The sequence below is a fragment of the Lepisosteus platostomus genome, chromosome 25 (assembly GCF_059453375.1).
Source record: "Lepisosteus platostomus isolate fLepPlt1 chromosome 25, fLepPlt1.hap1, whole genome shotgun sequence".
Classification (NCBI taxonomy): Eukaryota; Metazoa; Chordata; class Actinopteri; order Semionotiformes; family Lepisosteidae; genus Lepisosteus; species Lepisosteus platostomus.
The window spans coordinates 15,892,458-15,918,105 of NC_142635.1; the positions used below are offsets into that span (position 1 = coordinate 15,892,458).

The window sequence follows — 25,648 nt, forward strand, 5'->3', positions numbered from 1 at the left end:
TCAGATCCATGTGACTAGCGAACAGTATAGATGCCACGTTTTCAAGCTAAGAGACACAGACTACTTGAGTTGTTTTACTAGAAATGAACAGATTCACATTTCCAGTTATTGTACACTGTGCTGTGTGGGAAACCTGCTTAAAAATTGGTGCTGCCAGGCCAAACACGAACATGAAAGGCGAATGTACAGTACAAAAGACTGTTCAGCAATTATACATAATTAACAAAAAATGCATGTTTTCCTCGTAGTTTCTCCTGCATTTCACTAAATGGGGGTATTGTGAACTCAACCTGTAGCCCTTCGGATTGTTGTTGCTCTCCCTGTGACAGTGGCAGAAGCAGAGAGGAGCTTTCAGAGCTCATATTTATAACACACCTGAGGCTGAAAATATAGGCCAATTGATTTTCCCATTTTCTCAGCTTTACTTATCCCACCTCCCTTGTTATTGAGTGCACTTGTTTGTTATTTCTTTATTTTATATTTATACAATTCCTTTCTATAAAGGTTTCAGTAGTTATGGTAAGATTTGCACTAGTTTTGAAGTAACAGAGGTCCTGTTTATAGTTATTCATTGTTATTAATGTTAGTTTATTACTTTCTATGTTAAAATACTTTATCTTTGTAAAATGTGAGCTTTGTGTTCTTGTTTATAAGTTATTCACTGTGAGTTCTTCAAAGGTGTTTAATAAAAGTTTTCTATTTACATAATTCATTTATTGAATTGTTTTAGATGGTAAAATAAATTAAGAGTGGGGGCATGTCACAGACACATGTGAACCCAGGAGAAAATCTCCTTGATGACGACCATGACAATCATGGTCTCTTAGGTCAAACTGCTCCTCAGACTTGCCAGGTAGTAAATGGGGGTGACCTGATGGTCCCCACATTAACTGCAGATGTCCGATTCTACCTCAAAGAGAGCAGGGAACAGAGTATGCAAGCAGTACAGGCCGTTTTCCAGCCATTGACATTGAGGTTGTAACATCTAACCTGATGGTCTCCAGCACCCCTTACCCTAAACACCAGGATCAAGTCCTGTACTTACTGGTGCTGAACAAAAAGGGAGGTGCCGTGCCAGGGACTCTACCCAGGCAGACGTGGGTCCGCCAATGGATAGCAAGTTCTCTCACCTTGAACTCACTACTACAGCCTTGAACAGCTTCCCTGTCCCCAACCGGACGATCGCAGTCCTGCCACTAAAGGACCTCTGCAGCCCTGGGGTGGGCAAAGTGGACCTGGGCAATAAGAGTGCAGCTCACTTGGCTGATGATCTGGAAACAGAAGTACAACATCTACATTTGCATCCAAACTTCGAACGTTTCCTAGATGTTTTCACAAAGGATACTTGTGATTGTCTCAGCCTCATGCTGACCTAGGGGTCTTTGCCTGTGAGCATGTAAAGGTGAGGAGCTTATTTTTTGGTTAAGAATCTTTGCCAGGGCAGTCCATTTTCATCCTTTATGATGGATGTCCACTCTTATCTAGCAGAGGGACATAGGCACATCTGCAAATAACCAAATGTAACCAAATGTATCCTAAATGTAGCATCCTTGTTTTTATGCATCTCTTCTATATACTCACTATATTTTGAATGTATATTGGTTTATGTTTCAATAAATGTATCCCATGTGTTGTGAATCCTTGTGAAGACTTTATGTTGTTTAGCTGATTGATTCAGAATAGCCAAAACAAACTTACGCAATTTATCTCTACAACTAACCATTGTGCTATGAAATTCACAAAGCCTCTATACTCTCCGTGCAGACAGTGCTCTCTGGAATGAGGCCTCACCAAGTCTGGAATGAACTGGCCACACAGGCAGAGGCATTAGAGGACATATTTCAACAAGCAGTTGAGAACCAAGCGCGAGGTTGGAGACTGGAGACTCTATAGATATTAGGCAGGGGCAGGAGTAGATCAGGGCCATTTTGGTTCCAGTGTTTCTGCACCAGGGCACTGCAAAGATTCACCCATAAAGACATGAATTCTGTAAGTGCCCTGACATGAAGCTGATGAGGAAAGGATGCTGTTTTGACAGTGTCACCGGCAGCCCCTTGCTGCAGGAGGCAAGTGGTCACCTGTTCCTGCTTGTTGTGCAAGACTGAAACTGGGCCAGGAAGGCACAGCAATCCGATTCTCAAACCCAGAGTCAAGACCAGTCTCAGACAGCACTCAGCTCTATGGTCCTTTATTGAAATGCTCTGCTACATCAAACACAAGATAAGCCCAGCCAGCACACAGACTCTGCTCTGTCTGGACAACACAGCACAGTGCTTCTACTCAAGGTTTTCACTGCACAGCACAGACTGCCTCCTACAGCACAAGGCATCTACTGCGGTTAGATATTTATATATATACTGTATATACACAATCAGTCACGCACAAACACACATCCTGACCGCCCCACTCAGACCAACACGCACATTTGCTCCCAAACATACACATTGTAGTGACACAGACACGCAAGTATGCTGAAATACACACACTCACACGGGACACCTCTCAGACTCCAACATGTTGACGTGGTGACATTCAACACGGACACATGCAATGCACAGTGAGGCAGAACAGGGAAACTGGAAGACTCCAGCCGCAGAGCAGTTTGATCCATTTCAGGTTTGTGTGGCTGCAGGCCCCCATCTGAGCTGTACTGAGGAAGCAGGAAAGGAAAAGAACTCAATTTTAAAATATCTGCAGCCGTACTGTACCAGCTACGCAATGGGAGCCCGATTCTTGAGGAGATCCAACCTCCACAATCCTAGCTGATTTTCTGTTTTATTCCTCATAGACATCAAATATTTGAGCTGTTTCACATAAAGGCAAATGGGCTGTCTTCCCAGCTGCATCAGCATAGCTCACAGACTTGCACAGGTCTTACGAGTTTTACAAGTTTTCCTGGCCATTTTTTTATCCAGTTTTCCAGTTTTATACAGGATTCCAGGACTGGATGCTACAAATCTCTTTTTGAAGTCTCTCTCACTCTCTCCCTCAGCCCCACTTGATACAACACCAAGCCTCCTCTGTATTAAACACTCCCTGTATTACTCCCCAGGAACCCCAAAAGACCACCTCTCCCCCACGTCCAGTGCAGCCAATTTATTGCCCCTGTAACCTGGCGGTGAAGAGTGAAATCCGGAGTTTCAGAATTTGGGGCAAGATAACTAAAGCAAACTTTTGCCCCACCCCACATCTCATCCTTGACCAATCTGGCTGGGGTGTGCAAAGTCCTTTTTATCCAATCAGATGCAGAGGCAGGGGCAGAGTTACCCTGATGAGGTTGCAGCTTGATAGCTTGTCCATACCTGGCTGGCCTCACTGTGTAGTGGAAGGGTGCTATGTTATCTCAAAGTGTGATTCTCAGTTTTCTCTCAGTGTCAGTGCAAGCCGGTGGTTCATTGTCTGAGTGCAGGGAAAGAGATAAGCCAGCCACTGCATGCTTATGGGACCCATTCAGTATGAACTACACTGACACTGCAGAAAAGCAGCCGTACATGTTTCACATCGGAGACGTCTATAAAAATGGGGAACAACCATCCAACCCTGTGCCTGCTGCTGGCCCTCATGCCCGAGCCTGGAATGGATCAAGCTGCACTTGTGTGAGTCTGCTCTGTTTCCCTGCAGAGTGCGTCCTTCACTGCCCGTGTGTTTCTTGGTCGCTCTCTCTCTGTGGTAGTGTCCCGGCGCCCATCAGACCAGAGACGCGCGCCTCTCCTCGGGCGTCTCCTCCAGCAGCTGCAGCAGCAGGTCGCTCAGCGGCTTGGCCACCGCGCGGTACCCAGAGGCAGTCAGGTGCAGGAAGTCAAACATGTCGCGCGGGGAGATGGTGCCGTCAGAGTGCACGAAGCCCGCCCCCACGTCCAGGAACTGGACGGGGCCGAGGCGCGGCAGGGCCGAGCGCAGAATGGTGTTCACAGCCTGGTTCTTCTCCCGCAGGGGGTTGGGACGTTCCCCCCGGGGCAGCAGGCCCTGAGAGAGGCAGAGCAGCACAGAGGAGAGGAGAAGACCAGGGCCAAGAAGAAGTGGAAGAGGGAAAGAACAAGAGAGGAAGAGACGGAGAAGGAGTCAGAAAAAGAGAGGTGTGTACAGATGAGAATGAATAACATGGACTTCCAGAAGCTGCAGTTCTGCCTTGCTTCCATAAGAGGGCACTATTGTGCAGCCATCACCAGGCCAGACTGATAACCAATGACCCTGTCCTGCTCCTAGAGTGCTGCTGGGCCTGCAGATTTTCTAGGTGTCTTTTAGCCAAACAGCCACCTCTTGTTTGTAACGTTTCTGTTGTAATGTGTTCTGTAACTGTTTTTGTGTGTTCATGTGCCCCAGTAAAATGCTATCTTGTCAAGGGTGCAGTTTAAAATGAATATGTTTTACACTTTATTAACTCTGTTGCTGTAGAATAAACTATAAATCAGCAAAAACTGCTTCTTCCGGATCCACAGTGCAATAGAAACTAGAGGACAAGTGAATACTATGTGGCAGTGCATTGATAACTGGAAACAGGAGACATGTTTTTAGACAAAGGCTTGTGGGAGTGTGGAACAAGCTGTACAGCCATGTTGTCCAAAAATACTAACAACCACATGGGCTAGATGGGCTGGATGCCCTCCTGTTTCCTTTAATTTAACAGGTATAACAGACATGCCAGTGCGTGCCTATGCAAACTACTGTACATAACCATGGGGATAAGAGAACAACTCCCAGGCAGAATGCCTATATTTATATTCTCTAAAGCAGCTGGGTGTAGGTTTCAGATCTCTTTAATTGATAATTTTTTTAATTATGAGAAACGTGCAGTAGATACTTAGAACAGAATTAGAAGTACTGAACCTTTTTTTTTTCCTCAATAGAAAGAGTTTGGGCTTGGCCCTTTGAGAGCCAAGACGTCCGTGGCTGATATCTGGCACTAGTGACACTTTCTGTTAGCTAATGTCCCTAGTGCCAGTCCACCTGCCTCTGAATGTGACACGCTCTCTGTGTCTGCAGCGCCGTTCCAACCTCGCGGCTCCCATGGATCTCTGGGCTTGCTGACACGTGATTCTGAGACCACAGCTCCAAGCACAACGCTGCCTGAGTGACGCCCCACCACTGCGGTGTCCGGAGTCGGAAGTTGGTCAGCCACAGCGTGTCTTTCATCCAGGACCGTGGCTGAAATTCGGACTGCTTCCACAGCCAGGGCTGCAGGCAGGGAGGTGGCTCTTACCAGGATGACGACCTTGGCCTGTGGCAGACGGGACGTGAGCAGCTCTGCGATGGCAACGATGCCCCCGGCAACCTGCTCAGCTGTGTGCTCGTGATTGTTGGTTCCTACCCAAACCACCACCACCTGGAGACAGAGCGCACGCTTTACCCAGGCCACGCCACTCCCATACACCTCTCCCCCCTGACTCCCCATTGTGTATTCCACCGCCCTCTACAGGCCAACGACAGTATCACATTTCATATATCCTCACCCCCTACACTCAGTCCCCTACCAATAATACACCCACATGCCTCAATCCCCATCCCCCAATTCTCCATTTCTTACCCACTCTTGTGTCACCTCATACTGCACCTCATACTCAAATCCCTTACAGCCCTATGCCCAGAACTCGTACTATATCTCTCCACAACCATCACCCATGTTTCATCCCCTCGTCCAGTCACCTTGGGACGGATGTTCTCCAGCTCGCCGTTCTGCAGCCTCCACAGGACATTACTGGTAGTGTCTCCCCCAATTCCGAAATTCAACGCATGGAGTGGAGAGAACAGCTCCCTCCACACCTGACAGACCAAACAAAAACAAAGGCATGGGTGAAGCTCCCCACACACTGCATGGACACACTCCCTCCACACACACGCGCACGCACACACACACACTGCACGGCCATGCACCGTCCACACACACAGAGCACGGACACGTTCCGTACACACATGGACACTCGCTGTCCCCACACACACCCTGCACGGACGCGTGCCATCCACAAACACACACACACACACACACTGCACGGATACTAGCTGTCCCCACACACAGATACTGCAAGGACACATGCTGTCCACAGACACAGACACCCATGCACATATGTCCATACTGGACACAAGAGAGGCAGTTTCGGTACACTCAATTCTGTACAGTACTGTCTATACACAAAATGTGTAGTGTGTGGACAGGAATGTGCAGAATGAGCCTCTATAGAACTGTCAGTAGTTGGAAACTGCTGACCACACACCCAATGTAGACAGTGCCATACAGAGACACTGCACACGTGAGACAGCCTTCCCTGTCCTCACCTCATACTGGTGCATGAGCTGCACCATGGAGTCTCCCACAAACAGCACCTCTGGCTCCTTGTCCTTACACTCCTGGACAAATCGAGTGTGCTGAACACAAGCAGACAGACACAGAAACAACAAAGACAGACACAGAAGGCAATATAAAGAGACAAGAGAGATCAGAATAAAACCTAGTTGGTTTGCTCATTGTTGTTTTTAATTTAAAACAACAATAATTTGTTCCTTTACAAAGTCAGTCAGTATATATATTTTGATGCTAACTTGAGGGATGTCTCATGATCCTTTGCAACATGTAGTGCTGTAGACTAGAGCTGGGCGATAATTCGATAATGATAATTATCACAATATAATTTTCCTCGATAGAATTTTAACAAAAGTTTGATAAATGTTCGATATGTATGTTTCTGCTTTGCGCATGATATGTGCATGCGCACAAAATACTGCGCGAGTGCGCGTGCGTGTTGCAGACCGGGCAGCTAACAGATTTGTTTAATGTTTCTGCTGTTTGGCAAGTGTTTGTTGTGCTCTTAAAAAAAAAAAGAGTTGTTTAAATTACCAATTAACTGTCTGGTTTCTTCATCTTTCACTCAGGAGAAAAAATCTGCCTTTAAACTTGAAAGAAATAATGATTTGACATTTATTGTGATAATTATCGACATCGACTGATGTGAAAATGTTTATCGCGATAATGTTTTTGGCCATATCGCCCAGCCCTACTGTAGACCCAGAATCCATCGCACTGCACCTCTCCTATAACTCAGTGGATATCAAAAATTTTGCTGTATGATCTACTTTGAAAAAAGAAAAGTTCTGGTTGTCTTCGAGAGGAAGTAAAAAACAAAATCAGACTGCAAGCATCAGACTGAAAATGAATGTGTATTAAGACTCATCATGACTACTATGGCTGACTGTAAAATATCCAGGGATTCGCAAAGTTGTATACAGGTCTGGCGGGCCTCCTGCTCAAAAATCGGCAGCACCTGGCCAAGTAAACAAATGAACATGAACAAAATATACACAACATCCACTCGTGGATCGTCCAACCGCATCTTCCAATTTCGGATTGCGGGGGAGCTGTTCATGCTTTGGGAGCAAATCTCTCGGTCTCACTCCTTGTTCTGCAAATCTCATGTACTTCTATCAAGTGGAGGCAGATTTTTTTTTTAAATGAAGGGATGAACGTAAAATGTTGAAATTGTTGTGGAGTCAAGAAATTCTGTTAATTAATCGATGTGTTCTTTTGTACTTGCATAAAAGAGACCCTCAAAACAAACAGTACGCGATCACAATTTTTTACTAAAAATCTCACACATTAGGGGGTCTGCACCCTTGAGAGCATTGTTAGCAAGACGTGGAAAAAATGCAGGATACTCTTAATACATGAGATTCAGCTGCCTTGCTCCTGAATCATTGAATCATTGGGTCACAGACAAATAATGTGTCCCTGCATCACTTGCCACTTCATTTTCAAAGTGAAAATAGTCTTATTGCCTCAATAAGAGCACAAACAATAAACAGCCTCAATAGCAAGAAAGAAAAATGGCTTGATGCAGACAGAAAACAGCAATATGTTTGAAGCACAAGGCTCTTCCTCAGGCACCATCAAAGGCAGCCTACATCTTTGATGAATCCTATATAATCAAATGAGTTGTTTTGGTCAAATAAAGTGTAATTCAGAATATAATAAGACAGCCAGATAGTTCGCAAGCAAGTACAGTAATCTAGCTGGCAGATAGCTAGGGGGCAGGGCTGGGGAGGTAGAGGTTACCATCTAGCCTTAGCCTTTTCTTGTGGGAAACCCTGATATCTTATACTGAAAGGCATTAAAAACATCCAAAATTATTGCTTTCAATACTCATTTGTTGAGATTTTAATTTCTCTCTGCATGTATCACTATTTATAACCTGTATTCCAGTCAGCATTAGCCTGTATCCTGGAGGCTGCTGTCCATCTGATATCACCTGTCTGAGGTCCAGTCAGCACTGGCCTGTATCTTGGAGACTACTGTCCATCTGATATCACCTGCTTGAGGTCCAGTCAGCACTGGCCTGTATCCTGGAGACTACTGTCCATCTGATATCACCTGTCTGAGGTCCAGTCAGCACTGGCCTGTATCTTGGAGACTACTATCCATCTGATATCACCTGCTTGAGGTCCAGTCAGCACTGGCCTGTATCCTGGAGACTACTGTCCATCTGATATCACCTGCTTGAGGTCCAGTCAGCACTGGCCTGTATCCTGGAGGCTGCTGTCAATAGTAGCACCTACACTTGCACTTAATGTGTCCTTTCTGCACTGAGATAAGAATGCTGCACATATAGCAGGTGGAAGCCAGGACACTGATGTGTGTACGTTCTGGGCAGGCATTTCCCGAGCAATTGCTAAAGCTGGCAGATAGACAGCCGCCAAAACACTAACGCCAGATCATGGTAAGGACTCGCGGATACACAAACAGTAGACATGAGAGTTTGACACTTGCACCTGTCACTTCAACGGGTGAGGATTTGGCCCGCGGCAGTGGACATGCATGTTCAGTTTTGTGTGTCCAAGCTGGGAATTGTCTCACCTGGGACATCCAGCGCCCATCTCCCTGGACGTCCTCCACTGGGACAGGCACAGCGGCCAGGTTCAACTCCTCACTGCTCATCCTGACCTGTGGAGCGAGTGAGTGTGAGTCACGCTGCACAAACACGGCCTTCATGTGCAGGCCACCTGAGGACATCTGGTGTCCACACAGAGAACTACTGTCCCAATAACTGCTGGTTTACCAGGTAAATAAGCAGTACATGTATTAACTGTCTGCACAGCGGGCACAGATACAGTGACTGCATCAAGGGCCATGACACCTGGAACAAGTCTATACAGTGGCTCCTTCGCAGGTGCATTCACCAGGTATAGAAATATACTACATTCTTACAACGGCGCTATTTCTACAGCAGGAACAGGCCTATATGCGTGTACAAAATGCGAAAATATACTAATAACCGCCTGAACGCCATTGAATTCCCCCGCCGGTTCCATTTTGTTCGCTAGGCTCGATTGTGGGAGCCCATGTGTTTCCTGAGATCAGGCGCAGAACAGCAGCGGGCCGCAGGAGGAACACATGACTGCTCACACAGCCGCTTTCTCACTGCGGCGCCCCGGGAGATGCCCGTTATAGCATCCGCTCCTGAGCGGGCTGCGAGAGAGAGGGAGAGGCGGCGGCAGCGTCAGGAGACGGGGAGACTAGCTCATGTCGGGTTCTTGATCTCCGACTGAGGCTTCTTGGCGACCTGCGTTTCTGAAAGCGGGAAACCAGCTGTCCGCTTCAAACAATAACAATCTGCTTCGGATAAACACCTCGCCGCTCGAAGTGCAGGGCGGCCACAGCGGCGCAATCACTGCAGAGCCTGAGTCGCCGCCGTCCCCCCCGCCCAGCGCCTCGGCGCTTCGGGCACGCCCGCCCGCCCGCACAGCCCTGCCGGCCAAGCAGGACACACTCACCGTCTGCTCCCGAAAACGGATGCAAAGAGCGATTGTGCGCGCTGACTCGGCGATCTGTCCGTCTGAGCCCGGAGATGCTCTGATGGGCAGCCCTGTTATTGTTGCACCAGCGTGTCCGGATCCCTGCGTTCAGCACTCCCTGGCTGTGTCTCTTTCTCTCCCTTCTTCTCCAGCGCCCAGAGGCTCCGTGCAGGTCGGGTTGTAATGCGTATTCCCCAGGTGTCCGCCGGTGCTGCGATATGGTCGGTCGCGTATTAGGGATCTCCGTGATCTTCTTGATCTATGATTCCTCCAAGATCTCCACCTCCCGCTCGCTACACAGGCTGCACTAACCTCTCGCCACTTCCGCTTCCATATGTCAATCACCCTTGCCTGGGAGGATGTCCCGCCTTCAAATCGTGACGTCAGAAATATCAAGTCGTTTATTCCAAGCTGAAAAGAGAAGAAATCAAACACAACGTTTCGGCTGTGGAGCCTTGAGGAATAAACCTTTACTTGTTATTTTGCAGCCCACACATGCTGCATCAATTTCCCTACGGGATTAATAAAGTATTATTATCACATGACGCAGCTACCGACTTGAACTACGTCAGAAATATAATCTGTTTTCTGTGTCCGTGTCGATCTACTATAGACAACTTTATTATTTTCCAGCGTAATAATTATGAAATAAGGAACAAGTAATAGTTTTAAAATTACGAAATAATTCAATGACACTAATTTATCCGTTTTTGTAACTCATAATCGCTAGGCTCTCCTTTTGCATAATTTTGTGTATTTATAGCATATTGTTGCTTAAAATCGATTAAATACCTTCCTTGTAGCCTAAGCGTAAAATGTTAAACGACACGTATGACCAGAAACATTTGGGCCTAAACCAGAACCAGGTCTTAAGGGGAGAGGGACACCAGAGAGGGAAACACTCCAGACTTCATTCAGGAAAGCCAAGCAATGGTTCCGAGAACTCCTCCTCTTTCTCAGAAGTATAACACTTGGTAGCCGATTGACCCGCTCGTTTCTGAGGTGTAAAGAGACCAACACACGTGTTTGAAATCCATGTGAACGACTACCATTAACATAGATTTATCATGGGGAAAACTACCAGACTGCGCGACGCTAGGCTATGTTTCTGATCACCACCACCGAGTTAATAATAATAATAATAATAATAATAATAATAATAATAATAATAATAATAATAATTGCTTACACTTATATAGCGCTTTTCTGGACACTCCACTCAAAGCGCTTTACAGGTAATGGGGACTCCCCTCCACCACCACCAGTGTGCAGCACCACCACACAGCGGGGAGGAGAGCAGAGTAATGTAGCCAATTCATAGAGTTACACCGTGCTTCAACCCCAAATCCCATAACCGCGTGGCATTCGGCGGCACCACCGTTCAACAGTGTAACTGGACTGTAAGGCTGACAAAGGTATTATGGAGCCTACTTCTGAGGAAAGGGGGATGCAATAGAAGCTATAGAAACGCGAACTGCGTTGTTAGGGGTGCGTGGACCAGGCAGACCGCAGACGACCCAGAGGCGGACGCTGTGGTTACCCCACTGGATCTGTCTCCACAACAGCCCTCTCAGGTGCAGCAGGAACCGGCGCCACCGGAATTCAGACACGAGTTGTTTTTGCTTACAATCCAACAGCTAAACGAGTTCGAAAATAAGAACTGTTCACGGTCTTTCTGAGCCTATTTTGTCCATCTTCTTACATTACAACTTTATCGCATTGCGATCAGACCAAAACTGAAACAGGGTTGGTTATCTCCACGTTTTACCCTTCAACTAGGAGCAAAGCCTCGCCTCAAAAAACCCAGTCGGTCGTCTCGCATAATTACGGACAAACACCCCCCTTGTTCTCTTGGATTTTGTAATCAGTGTGATGTGATTTATGCACAGTCTAGAATTGTGGGTTTTAACTTTAATTAGCGTCCAAGTGGATGCTGCACATTGGTGGCAGTGGAGGCACGTAAAGGTAAAGCGCTTTGAGTGGAGTGTCCAGAAAAGCGCTCTGCAAGTGTAAGGAATTGTTGTTATAACAGTAAAAGAGAATATGTTGCGAGTAGTAATCTGATGGGTATGCAGTGCTGCATTTAATTGGCATGTTCACTCTCAGACATCTAGTTTTACGATATTTTCATCGAGAAATTGTAATGTATTTTAATAATTCACTTAGATGTGTAATTTCATATGTTCTCTGTAACCCGCACCTTCCAGGATCCGTTAACGATTCATTTAAAGGTCAAGCCATTTTTCATACTGAAATGTAATAAACTCTGGTTCTTAAATACTGTGACGTGATGTTATTATGATATTACAGACAGCTCCCTGATTGGGCGCATTGTTAGTACCGGAGGTCTGCAACAAGACTCTCTGTTGCGCTGCAGCAAACTGGCTGCCCTGTGCACGGCCTAGAAATGCGCGCACCCGCTGCTTACACGTTCCTGCCAGCAGGGTGCGTTCCCGAGAGGTGGAAAAGGGGGCTGAAGGAAGGAGAGGCTGAGAGAACACAGCTGTCACTGGTAAAATAAATATTCCTGTATCTCCTTTACTCGGGACGGAGAAACGCAGATCGGTTGCCGGGGCAACGATTCTGTGCGTTGAGCAAGGTAGGGGAATGAAGTCATTGTTACGCTAGTCGTCGTCATGGTTACAACCAGGAGGTGGCGCTGCGGCGGAGCAGCCCGTGCGAGGTGACGCAGAGCGGGGGCGTGCCCGCGCTGCGCGTTCCGCGGGACTGCTTGTTGTTCCCGCAGAGAGGCGAGAAGATGGCGGCCGTGTCGAGCGGCGGTGCAGCCGGACCAGTAACGGCTGGGATTACCCACTCTTCCAGACCCGCCTCCACAGGCATGGGCGCCCAGAACCGAGCCCAGCCCCCCGCCGGGATCACCCACCCCAATCGCGCTGCCCAAGCCGCCGGCTGCATCACCAATCCTGGCCACCTCCCGGGCGGCAGGCCCCCTCCAGCCAGAGTGGGGCCCTACGAAATCGAGAGGACCATCGGAAAAGGCAACTTCGCGGTGGTCAAGCTGGCCACGCACATCATCACCAGGGCCAAGGTAAGAGACGCAACCAGGAGGACCCGGCAGCCCCCGGGCCGGGCTGTCACTGCTCCGCCACGGGCGACCGAGAGGGAGCGCAGCCGCGCTCTCACTTTTCACCGGGGCTGCCAGGCCTGCTGGCCGGGAAGAGCGCCACCGCCAGCCCGGCTCGGCCTGGGGGGCAAGAGCGGAGGCGAAAACCAGACGGTAGCGTGAGTTGACAGCGTCCTGTCGGCGGGCGGTGAGCTCGGAGGAGCACCGGGGAACAGGGGCTCCGTGTGTGCGGAGACGTGTGGGGCTGCCCGGTGGTGGGGTCTGTCCCGTTGGGTTTTGTTTCCAAAAAGTCAGGGGTAAAATGTACTGACAGGCCGCGGAGGCGAGAGAGCTGGCTCAGAGATGTTGTGTAAGGTGAAGTGAGCTCAGCCGTGGAGCGGCGTGGGATGCTGTCGAGTTGTCGCCGCTGACACGGCGCATAGTAGGGTCTGTGGATCGCCAGGGTCTGAATCCACAGTGGGCGAGTGGTGTCCGAACTTCGTGGTTTTGTGATGAGGCTGTAGGGGTGGTGTTTATAGGTGCTAGTTGGGAGTGTGTGTGTTGGGTGTTCAGATTTAACCGTATTGCAGAGACCGACAGTGAGTGTATTTGTGTAGGAGTTAAATTGGCTCAGTAATGATGCTGCATCATCATTATTAGCTACTGAGCTGGGACAGGAAGATGCTGTTGTAGGTGTCCTATTTGATGCCATTTAGAGCACTTGACGAAAAGAAGTGAGCCCGCCAGGCAGGATGTTCTTGATATTCAGTATAGGGGTGTGCAGCCCTTGTCCTGGTGTGCCAATCTGCAGGGTTTCAAGCCCTGGAAGAGCAGAGAGAAGCTGTTAAATTGATCCAGTTAAGCCAATAGCCAGCTGGTTTAGCTTGTTAAGATTTGAGTTGGAATGAAAACCCACACCAGGATTGGACACCTCATGGCCAACCTCTGTAGTGCAAGGTGTTCTTGTTCCAAATCCCTGTCAGGCGCCTTGGGTTGGAGCTGGCCTGGCGGTGCAGCAGGTGTGTAGTGAGCTGACTTTAAGCTCTGTTTCGCTGTTCTCCCGCTCTGTTAAACCCCTTGTCTGTCTATTCATTGACAACAGTGGTAGTGCTGATTATCTGGGGTGCCTTAGTCTTGGTTGATGTGATGGAAGAATTTGTTCATGGAAGTGTCTGCTTTCTACACAAGACATTTTATTTTCTCAGGTTTGCCCTGTCTTTGATTTCCTTCCTTCGATCTCTCGGCTTATGGGCTTTGCAGTTTGCAGGCCCATCTGTGGCACTCACACACTCTCATTCACACTCATTTACTCACACAGAGACACACATACACTCACACTGACTGTAAAGGCACTCTGTGGGCATATATATATACACTTATAGCAGTGCACCAGCAAACAGCTGTACAACTCATTTGTTGGTGAACTGTAAATCAGCACTGAGCACGTCTCACTGGCTCCTGTCAGCACATCTGTCTAATTCTGGGAGCAGTTTATTCAGGCCCACCTCTGGCTCCCTCCTCAGAACTGTACAACACGGGAAGAAACTCTGGGATGCTTTGCTGTGGGTGTCATGTGAAGCGTGTTTGCTTTGGGGGATGGTGTGTCAGATCTTTTCTTTCTGTGATGTATATGTCACGTACATCATGTTGTATGAAAGTTGGTAGCAAGGTGTGAGGTTTTGTGCATCACCCAGCTGTGACATTCGGCTGTATGCGGCAGGAGTACACTTTTCACATTGCACAGGCCTAAACGCACCTCGCTCCCAATTACTGTAGCCTATAATTCCCAAGTTTCAGTGGGGAGCTGTATCAGCGTGTTTGGCTGCAAAGAAACAGATCAAGGTTAATTCCACACTGAAGAACAGAAGGAAGAAACAGTGCTTTGGTTGATGAGCCTTCTTCACTCCAGAAGAATTTGTTTCCTCTTTCTGCCTATCAGTGTAAAATTAACTATCACTTATTTTACATGTAATTTAGTCACATTTTCTATTGGAGTCCTATCGGTCCCAAACTTTGTCCAACTGTACAAACCCACTTGATGAAGCAGAAAGGTGGTTCTATTTTCATTCATGTTACCATGACAGTTGAATAGAGACTAATTATGTTTCTTACAAATGAAGTTACTGATAGCTATATGTATCAATCAGATTATGATTAATGAACTGAAAACAGGAAGTAGAAGAGAATTCTGTTGCTAAGTAGTTTGATCTGTGATCTGTGCGTTACAGACACCTGTAGACTCTCACAGTTTGCTGGACAGTACAGGCTTGTTACCTTTTTTGAGTAGGTTTGCTTTGCAAATGTGTGCCAGTGCGACTTATTATGCTTCTCTGCTTAATTCTTGCAAATGGTACACGATGTGTTGTTTGTCAATTCTGAAATGGAGTATTTGGACTCTGATTTGTTTCCTTGAAGCATATTTAATGGAAGAATTGATACATTTACAATAGTTATGTAGCATATTACCACTTTCAATTACCAATATTAAAACACCTTTAAATTTGTCCTATCTAAACCAAAAAGGAGATCGATGATCTTAAGTTAAAACAAGGAAGAACAGAACACCCTTCTGCCTAACAGGTTCAGTTTGACATCCCTGTGTTTTGGAGTCCTTATTCAGTGAGCTCTTCAGGAACTCTTAAGAGTGAATTGCTGTAACTCTGTGAACAGAATGGCTACATGTACATTATCCAGCAGATTTTTTGCAGTGCCGTCCTATTCCTTCAGCTGGATTGCTTTCGGTTGAAATTGTGGAGAGGGAACGGTGTGCTGGGATTGAGCAGTCTGTTCCCCATGTCTTCCACAGGATTAAGATCTGGGGTTTGTTCAGACCAGGGAAGGTAATGGAAGTCTGTCGTATACTCCTCAAGTTAACCAGAATCTATTAATTTGACTGGGCCTTCCTGGTGTTTTGGCCAGTATAATCTCCTTGTGGAAAATGCTTAATATAGATATTTTATGAAGTCTTCTGCCTTGGCAGTCATCAGAATAATCACCAGCCTTTAAACCACCCATTCAAAACAGTTTTACCTTTTGTGGGCCTAATTAGGTAACCTGCACAAAATAAGCTTCATGATTAACGTGACTTACAAGGGGATGGAAATAAGATTGCCCCTTCAGAGCAATTTTGATTCTTTTCAGTTCTTATGAGTGGCAATGTCTCGTACAAATTGTACTGATGAAGCATGAAAGCATGTTATTTTAAGTCCAGGTCTTTGCCTCTGGTAATTTTCCTCACAATAACGTAGTGAGCATGAAACATTCAGCACCTGGTGTTTGCTTATATACAAAGGCCTTCAGCGCATAAAACCTAGAAAGGTTTGAAGTGCTCGGCAGTGGGAGTCTTGCTTCCATCCATGTGTACGTCAGTCACCTACTGTCTTTTGTCTCTCAGTTAGTTATGTAGCGCTCTGATTCCTTTACCTAAGGTATGTAACGGGATATTATTTGAAAAATGCACTCCGTTATAAATGCAGCTAAATATCATTTCAAGTGTAATATGTAAACTTTAAGAATTTACACACAGAGTTTACACGGTGTAGGAAACAATACGGTGGATGGTGTGGAATGCAGATTCGTTAGTGATGCTCAGTGACTAGAACAGCAGCTGGGCATTAGCACCTCCTAGTATCTGCACAGAGTGGGGCAGATGAGTGTGGGGGTGACATGGGGGGGGGCAGATGAGTGTGGGGGCGACGGGAGGGGGGCAGATGAGTGTGCGGGGCGACTCGGGGGCAGTGATAGGCCACAGCTCAGGGTGTCCCATTCGTGGTTGGCTAGTGGTGTTATCCCGGCTTGAACACGTGTGTGTAAGCATGTGTTCAGGGTGAGCTGGGGGACGTGACAGAGTGACCAATTCTGGTAACAGATTGACTTACTGGGAGAGTTGGGTCTGTTCAGTCTAGACCAGCAACAAGTCATCCATACCTTAAAAAGGTGTCAAGTGGGTCCAGTTAAACCAGTTAGGTCATTCAAAGTTCAAGCTGAAGAAACTTCAGTGGAGCTAGAAATGACTCTGTGTGACTAAAAGTAAGAAATGCTGTACTGAAGATGTTGAAAGCTTAGGTGGGACATGCCAGTGTGTGAACACTGGTGAACAATTAGAAAATGTGCTAAAAGTTGTAGAGGAAGGGATCAAGGATGGCAGCACCAAGGAGAAGGACAGGGATGATAAACAAATGAAGCAGAGGCCAGATTATGAAAGATTTGTTTTGGACTTGGCTTTGCCTTTGTGTGATTTGGGGTTTGCTTTGTTCAATTCAATTCAATTTATTTTTATATAGCGCCTTTCACAACAAGGTTGCCCCAAGGCTCTTAACAGTACAGCTGACGATACATTTTGTCAATACGGAACAGAAAACCAGAAGACAATGGAGGAGAGGAACCAAAAACTCCATAGTAAGGAGAGAAAAAACCTCTAGGGGTCCAAGGTCAACTGGTTGCCTAACCCCTTTGGGCATGCTAACATTATATAATTAAAAAAAGGAAACGATGAGGGTATTAATCCATCCATCCATCATGTCTTCTGTGCGTTAGTACTCCATGCAGATCTTTGTAGACCAGTAAATTCCTCCTAAACGGTAGCTATATCCACGATGTCCCTCTTGGATCCAGGGCAGTGATGCAGCATCCAACTCAGATGGTACCCAGCCTGCGCACCATCGGACATGTGGGGAGGAGAATAGGATAGTCTGGTCAGAACAAATGTATTTACCTGGTGGGCCAACATAGAGACACACAATAGCATGTACAGCAGCACCAGCAGCCATGGTTGCAGCAGGCTATAATGTAAGGTGTGAGTAGGCTAGGCTGAAGTAATAGGTCTTCAGTCTGGATTTGAACACTGAGATTGACTTGGCATCCCAAATATGGGGCGGGAGACTGTTCCATAAGCTAGGGGCCCTGTAACTAAAGGCTTTACCGCCAACTGTTTTTTTATTAATTCGTGGAATATGAAGGAGACCTGCATTCTGTGATCTAAGCAGGCGACTTGGATAGTATACATTAATAAGTTCCAGTAGATAGACAGGTGCCCGACCTCTGAGAGCCTTGTAAGTAAGTAGAAGGGTTTTGAAGTCCGCCCTGTACCTGACAGGAAGCCAATGAAGAGAGCTAAGAATGGTTATATGATTGTACTTTCTGCTCCTAGTAACAATAGCTGCTGCATTCTGAATTCGCTGTAAGGTGATGAAAGAGTGGTGGGTGCTCTCTGATAGTAGGGCATTGCAGTAGTCTAACCTGCTGTGTACAAGAGCATGTATTAATTTCTCTGTGTCTTGAGTGGAGAGAAACTACCGTAGTTTTGCAATATTTCTTAACTGTAGGAAGCATGTTTTAGATACTGTTTTAACATGAGAGTTAAATGAGAGCCTTGTGTCTAATATGACACTGAGTCTTTGAGGCAAATTTTTAAATTCTCTGAGTTAAGTACTAAAGTTATAGTAGTCCTATCAGTATTGTTTCCTCCAAACAACAGAACCTCAGTTTTATTAGAGTTAAGTAACAAAAAGTTTTCACACATCGAAGTCTTTACTTCATTAATGCAATCAACTAAAGTGATAATAGAAGAGTTGTCGTTTGGTGTAAGTGAAAAGTATATTTGTGTGTCATCGGCATATGAGTGAAAGTTAATGTTTTTGTATTATCCTACCTAGCGGCAGCATGTAAAGAGAGAACAATATTGGTCCCAGCACTGATCCCTGTGGTACCCCAAATTGAACTGGTGGCATTGATGAAGCAGTACAAGTATTAGATATCTGATCATAATGAAAACAATTACTTAAATATGAAGTAAACCACTTAAGGACGGTTCCAGATAAGCCAACCTCAGCCTCAAGCCTGTGTAACAAAACAGAGTGGTCAACCGTGTCAAAGGCACCCCTAAGATCTAGACAAGACATTAGATTTTTTTCTACATGTTCCTAGCACACTGACACTCCACTTGATTCTAATCACCTTACTAAATGTTCGAATTCTACAAAATTCGACAGAAGTGTAGTTACAGAATTCAAACAAATTCTTCTCATGATTTAAATGTTAAAGAATTTGCAATTCTTAACATGAATAAAACTAATTCATTTGATTGGCTTTACCAATCAAAGTCATCCTATCAAAGTATATTGACATTATGGAAGCAGCTGGGAGCATTATAACATACAAAGTAAGTTTGTAGAAAGTATTTTTGTTCTCACCCCAGTAATTTCAAGTTCATGCCGACTTGAATACTTGCAAACCAGTAGACCTCCATTTGTGCTCTGGTTTGCGGCACTCCTGTTCAAGGGATCGGGTGTGAGCATTATACCATGGAGAGTATCTAGTGGTTTTGACTACCAATTGAGGAGCAGCACAGACCCGTCCTCGAGTAGTCTCTGTCATCGCAGCTAGCGACTGCTGGTGAAGATCTTCCTTTGCTTCCCTTTTTTTAAGAAGAGAAAATGCAGACAATGCTGGTGCTGACACCGGTTTGCTATGGTTCGAATCCATTTCGGGTTTTCTGAGATGCAGATGTTCTGGTACTGATTGACAGAAAAGCCAATATACAGCCTGCATTTCAGTGCAATTTCCACTTGTCTGTGCGCATTTCCTCCCAGTCACCTTTCATTGCTTCACGCTTTCACATCCCTTCAGTGGGTGCAAAAAGTGTTCAAGTATTCTCATAGATTACAAAGGAACAAGTAAGGTTTATTCCATGCTGAAAAAAAGAAGAAAGAAAATGCAACGTTTCAGCTGTGGAGCCTTCTTCAGGGGTGAGAAAGACAAGGCAGTAGGCAAAGGTAAAGTAGCGGGAGAACACAGGCTGGGAGGGAGGAGGAGCGAGAGGCGGGAGCAGGGGACAGAAAGTGAGGCCAATCAGGAGGTGTGAAGTCAGGATAGGTGTAGAGAGGTGTGAAATGAAACCTCCAATGCATGGAGAAAATTTAGAAGAAGAGTAGTCTGTCGTTAAGAGAAGGGGGAAGGTGTGATCCTAGCCGCAGGATTATTCTGGTTTCTGTAGTCTTCTACAGAAGAAGAACTACTTCTGTAGTTCTCATAGATTATGCTAAAGAAAGCATTGATGCAGATCAGAATCTTTTGGGGGTTCTTATTATTGTGGAGGTCCCTATTGCCACCCGTATTGATATCACTAGCCAAGCAAGATTTTACTCTGTGTTCCGCTTTTCATGGTTTGTTGAGGACTTGTTTTTGTCCTTGTTACTGTGATAAAAACCCAGACTGGGATAATGTGATGTGATATTGGTGCTAGATTTCCTTATTTCTATCTTGCACTCAGCCTATTTTAGATAGATAGATAATACTTTTTTAATCCCGTAGGGAAATTGATGACATTTTGTAGGGAACTTTTACATTTATTAACTCTAAAAAATGTTTTTGTGCCAAAGTCAAGACTGACTATAATAAAAAATATATAGTAGGTGCATATATAGCATATGGAAAGTAGAAAGTAATTATTGGTGACAATACAGTAGTGAGTTTTCTGATTGTCACACATGATCCAGTTTTGAATTTTATCCGGTCACATCATATTTTATAAATTTGTTCTGGCAAGATCACTCAATAAAGTGATTATGACACTGCCGCGCTCACTTCTGGCTACTGCCTCCTCTGTTTCTTCTTACCCGTAAGAATAGACTTCAGATTAACTGCATCATAATGGGCACCTTAATGTCCTGGCAGTGTAAGTCTGTGATTGACACCCTGACCGCCATGTGTATCTGAACTGTCGGGATCAAATCCTTGTCCGACAGTGCCTGGCACTCCCAGTGCGTCCTTTCAGGGAGGTCGATCGTACAATGCTTGTGTGGCGTAGCTTGGAGCATCTCAAGCTTGTTACCTGTCCTGTTAGATGTGTAACACTGACAGCCAAAAGAAAGATGCTCAGCTATGAGAAATGGGTCAGGCTGCATTGCACTCTGCGTCTGCTCTGCTTCTCTGCATTTTAGCTCATTCACCTGTAGAATCAAGCAGTGTCATGAGGCTGCAATGGTTAATGGCTTTTTAACACTGCAACATCTCATATTGTGCATGGACCAATGTTCCAACACCGTAGACAGTGTTTCAGTTTTCAGCGACAAAGATCTGTGAGTCCAGTTGGGGTGCGGAAATTTAACAACCCTTCAACTGATTTGATGCTGAGAGCTGAATCATGTTCTACATGGTGCTTTAATTTTATTCAGTTATTGATAAGATGGACCAGCGTGTTAAGTTTTTTAACTGCGGTTAATTTTATTCTGCGATGGGTCTATTCCATGGCAACAGATACAAACCAGAATGTTGTGATAAACATTTTGTTTGGGTAAAACATCAGGGTTCTTGTTTTCCTCCTCTTTTCCTGTAATGTGTTTTGTAAGTGTGCTAGGAGGTTTTAGGAAATAAAATTGTTTCCTTTCTGGTTGTTGCTTAGGTCCATGTCTTTGGGACTTTGCACTTTGACCTCATTTTATTTTTTCCTTGATTATGGCTGATGTTTTTATGGATCTTTGAAAGTTGTTTTGCAGGAATCTGTTCTTGCCTTTACTGAACCAGGAGGTCCCAATGAGATTAAGATATGTGAGAGCAGTGCAGGAAACAGCCTGTCCCCCCATGCCAAGCCTGGAGGGGCTGTAGCCAAGCCAGACTTTCTGAGCTGTTTTTGAGTTACCGCTCTTGACACTGAGTGTGTGAAAAGTACACTAATGTGTAACAATAATCCGAACCTCAGTCTGGCTTCCCACACAGCAAACAGCACCTTCTCAAGTGCATTACCTGTCATCATACTGGGATTTCTGGTCTGGAGAGAGAGGGCACTGCTTCTGACCTGCTTAGACAGCAGTAGTCACACCTGTTTGATTTTTGCCACATCTAAAACATTCTAGATTGGCCCCACGTATGCGAGTAACTATTGCAATTGTAAGTATTGGATTTCCTATTTTTGGTATTCAGGAACTTTAACCTGTACTTGTTAGCATGTGAGTTACTACGGTACATTTGTTCAACAAGTAGATAAAGCGAGTTCACCCTTCTGGTCTTCTTCTGAAAGCCGAAATGTAGGTTTTGAATGATGGTTATACTGCAAACAAAGTCAATATTAAAAGCTGACTTTGTCACAATAGGCAATCTGCAGACTAGCAGTGATTGCCAGGTGTAAACCCAGAATTACATGCATTTAAATTACAGTTTAAAATATTTTATCAAGGCACAGTGTGGATACGAATTGCAGCCCTTAAACGTCTGCATTTGTATAGGATGTGGAGCTATTGAAGGAGTTTCTTTCTGCTTTTCCTTCAGTCTGAGACATTCTGTACCTCAATTGTGTGATAGTGCACAACACAAGGAAGGGAGAGGGAATAAACAGGCTCACGTGTGATAACCCTGTGTTTACCACTTTAGTCATGCACAGACACGTATGCTGCTGGCTGCACGAGGGCCTACAGACACACCTCAATAAAGTGATAATGATTTTGGGAAGAGTCTGTGGACGTGCTTGGTTATGCCCCCCTTGGTTTGAGAGAAGACCCCGGGCTACATGAGTCAGGAAATATTAGCCCCCCAAAAGCAAGATCTCAGTCCCGATCCTGACGTGCTCTGGTGACTCCCAAGTTTTTGTTCCAGCTGAGCTCATTGGTGATAATGAGTGCCTGTAACTGATCTGCTGCTGCTTTAGACATTTTGTCTCCATTCTGTCTTTGGTTTAAAAATACCCAAAAGTGCCTTATTTCCACTAACTTTAACACACACCTTTATTCTGTCTCTCCTCGTCTTTCTAGCTGAAAATTTGCTCCCTTATTTCTGACCAAACAGCTGTCAACAGGTGATCGATGGACAGACTCCATCATGGACAGTGGGAATGGCACTTTATCAGACAAGTCAGTGACAGTGAGTCAGGCTTGTTCTGTCTCTTGGCTTCTCTCTCAGTCCAGAGGTTCGTACAAATTACACATTTTATTAAGCTGTGGAAGAGCTGAAAGCAGCTTTCTGAAAAGAGACCTCTGATAGAAACATGAAATAAATTAGTGATCGAGAATGCAGCAGGAGAATAAACCAGACGGGGACTTCACAGAACAAGTATTGAGGAAGGGTGTACCATGGGATCATTGAAACCCGGCCTGAATGCAGAAAATAAAACTTTAACCATCTAGCAGATCCTACAGATCCTGTCAGCAGTTAGCTCTGGTTATCAAGGGCCTAGTTGAAAGAAATGCCAGCAGACACAGGGAACTCCATCATCAGGACTTACACCACTGCTCTAGACGATTTATGCCTTAGAGACTACAGAGGTGATTGTCTTTCTCCCAGACTTTCATTATGGACTTTAGTTAAACTCCTTGATTTGTTTTAGCTTGCTGTGAGCTGATGGCACAAAAGAAACTGGTCTGTTACAGGGGTTCTCTTTCACAGTTGGTATAGCCCCTGTAATTCCCTGGCATTGGGGACAATGATGAAACACAAAATTTTAAAGTAGGTTTTCTGTCATAGTATTGTGGCATACGGGGCCTACAGAAAGTATTCACCCTCTACCGAACAATTGCAAATGTTGTAAATTCTGGTAACGATGACATTTTTGATCTACACAACATACGCAGCAATTTATAAGTGCTAAAATAATTTAGTTGTCAAAAATGTATGAACAATGAGAAATGGAAATATCTCTATTTAAGATTTCACCCCCTGAGTCAATACTTTGTAGAGTCACCTTTTCCAGCAATTACAACTTTGCATCTTCTTCCGTATGCCTGTGTCTGCTAGACTTGGAGATTTGCTCACGCACTGTCAAGTTTGATGGGGTGCGTCAGTGAACCGCAGTCTTCAAGTCCTTCTACAGATCTTCCATAGGATTCAAGTCTGGGCTTTGGCTGAGCCACTGAAGAGCATTCTTCTTCTTCCTCTGAAGCCACGATAGTGTTACTTGGTGGTCATTGTCCTTTTGGAAAGTGAATCTAGGTGACGGGGACACTATGCTGTAAAAAGGCTCCATCCTTTGGATGAGACGTGAAACCGAGGTCCTGACTCTCTGTGGTCATTAAAAATCCCAGGGTGTTTCTGGAAAAGAGTAGGGGTGTAACCCCGGCATCCTGGCTGAATTTCCCATTGGCCCTTACCAATTATGGCCTCCTAATAATCCCCATCTATGAATTGGCTTCATCACTCTGCTCTCCTCCCCACTGAGAGCTGGTGTGTGGGGAGCGTTCTGGCTCACTATGGCTGCTGTCACATCATCCAGGTGGGGCTGCACACTGGTGGTGGTGGAGGAGAGTCCCCATTACCTGTTAAGGGCTTTGAGTGGAGTGTCCAGGAAAGCGCTATATAAGTGTAAGCAATTATAATTATTTTTAATGATGCACCTGGCTGTGCTCCTGGGATTGGTCATCGCCATATATATGTTTTTATACCCTTTTCCAGATCTGTGCCTCCTCACAACTCTGTCAGTTATTGCTGAGTTCAGTTATTGAAAGAAAAAGCTTTTGTACAAGTTATTTTAACGTTGTATAAATTTTAAAGTGGCAAAAACTCTCAGTTAAATACATAATGGATCCATGCCATAACAATAAAATGTGAAAAAGTCCAAGAGGGGTGAATACGTTTTATAGGCACTGCACGTGCGACGTTGTGATGGTGAGCATTGCTGTCTCACAGTGCTGGGGCCCTAGGTTCAATTCCTGACGTGCTATCTGCGTGGTGTTTGTACAGTATGTTCTCCCAGTGTTCACGTGGATTTCCACTGGGTGCTCTGGTTTCTCCCAAAGTTCAAAGACGTGCTGGTAAGTTAATTGGCATCTGGGAAAATGATCCCTGGTGTGAGTGTGCCTGTGTGTGCCCTACGATGATGTGCTGTCTGCTCTGGATCTTGCTTTGCCCCTGTTATTTGACGGGATAGGCTCCGGTTTCCCTGCAGTCCTGTACTAGATAAAGCAGTTAAAATACGGATGGATGTGAATATGTTTAATAGTGCAAGAGAGGGTGAGGGAACACTGTTTAGTGTTGTTGTGTACTTGTTTTACATGGAGGCTCAGCCCTTGTTAAGGCTCATATTTCAGATGTGCCGCAGCTACCCTCATAAAAGCACAGGGCTTTTGATCTAAAGTGTTTCGCTTAAGTTCTTTTATTTAAATCTGTTAATTATCCAGCACAGCTACGCTGCATTAAGACACCTGTGAATTAAATACAGTCACACAAGGCGAACATTTGATATAATAATCATCTCCCTTTTTGTACTGTTGTGCTTGAGTGTATCCGCACAAAAAGATGCATCTCTTTCTCATTTTGATTAAAAAGTGATACAGAGATAGTTTTTAGCCTTCAAACTGTTACTTTCAAGTTTATTATACTTAATTAGCTCTGTGATTGTATGTTATCTCAGTAAGGCGCTTCCAGCTCCTCAGCCGGTCTGACGGTGCAATTTCACCATGTTAGAGACTTAAAAGTGTCAGCAAAACATCATGAGAAGGTTTGGAAATGAGGGAACAATTCTGCCCTTTGTTGTTTGGGTGCTCATATTTAACAGAACTGTGGATCTCACCACTTGTGCTCTTAAAGGATCCAGGGATCCCTTTGTGTGCAAAATGTTCCCTGCTCTGACATAGGTCAAATCCTTCCTTAAAATCCTGTTGTCCTGTGTCCGTTTTACACGGTTTATTCCAAAGAAACAAGTAAAGGTTTATTTTATGCCGAAAACAGAAGAAAAGAGACGCAACGTTTCGGTTGTGGAGCCTTTTTTGGGTGTGAGTTCCTTTGCACCTTTAAGTTTGCAGCTTATGCATGATGACGCAGCCACCTACTTGAAGTACTTATTCCAACAGAGAAGTCCCTTAAGTTGACTTAAAGCATAGAAGT

The 25,648-nt window shown here is 45.3% G+C and overlaps 2 protein-coding genes across 3 annotated transcripts in view; one reads left to right on the forward strand and one right to left on the reverse strand.

Moving 5' to 3' along the window:
• Nucleotides 1-2,172: 2,172 nt before the first annotated feature.
• pafah1b2 (platelet-activating factor acetylhydrolase 1b, catalytic subunit 2) lies at nucleotides 2,173-10,214 on the reverse strand. Its single transcript, XM_088620165.1, has 6 exons — nucleotides 9,757-10,214; nucleotides 8,840-8,926; nucleotides 6,271-6,360; nucleotides 5,644-5,760; nucleotides 5,201-5,323; nucleotides 2,173-3,966 (listed from the first exon to the last, which is right to left on the reverse strand). The coding sequence occupies exons 2-6, from the start codon at nucleotides 8,918-8,920 to the stop codon at nucleotides 3,688-3,690; spliced, it is 690 nt and encodes a 229-aa protein (XP_088476291.1). The 5' UTR covers nucleotides 8,921-8,926; nucleotides 9,757-10,214; the 3' UTR covers nucleotides 2,173-3,687.
• Nucleotides 10,215-12,462: 2,248 nt separating this feature from the next.
• Nucleotides 12,463-25,648, forward strand: part of sik3 (SIK family kinase 3) — a 41,693-nt gene continuing 28,507 nt past the window's right edge. The window contains exon 1 of one of the 2 annotated variants that reach the window (XM_088620167.1): nucleotides 12,463-12,826. In XM_088620167.1, coding sequence (XP_088476293.1) covers nucleotides 12,536-12,826 — 291 coding nt within the window. In that variant the 5' untranslated portion in view covers nucleotides 12,463-12,535. The remainder of the gene's footprint in view (nucleotides 12,827-25,648) is intronic. The other variant, XM_088620166.1, reaches the window with a different exon arrangement.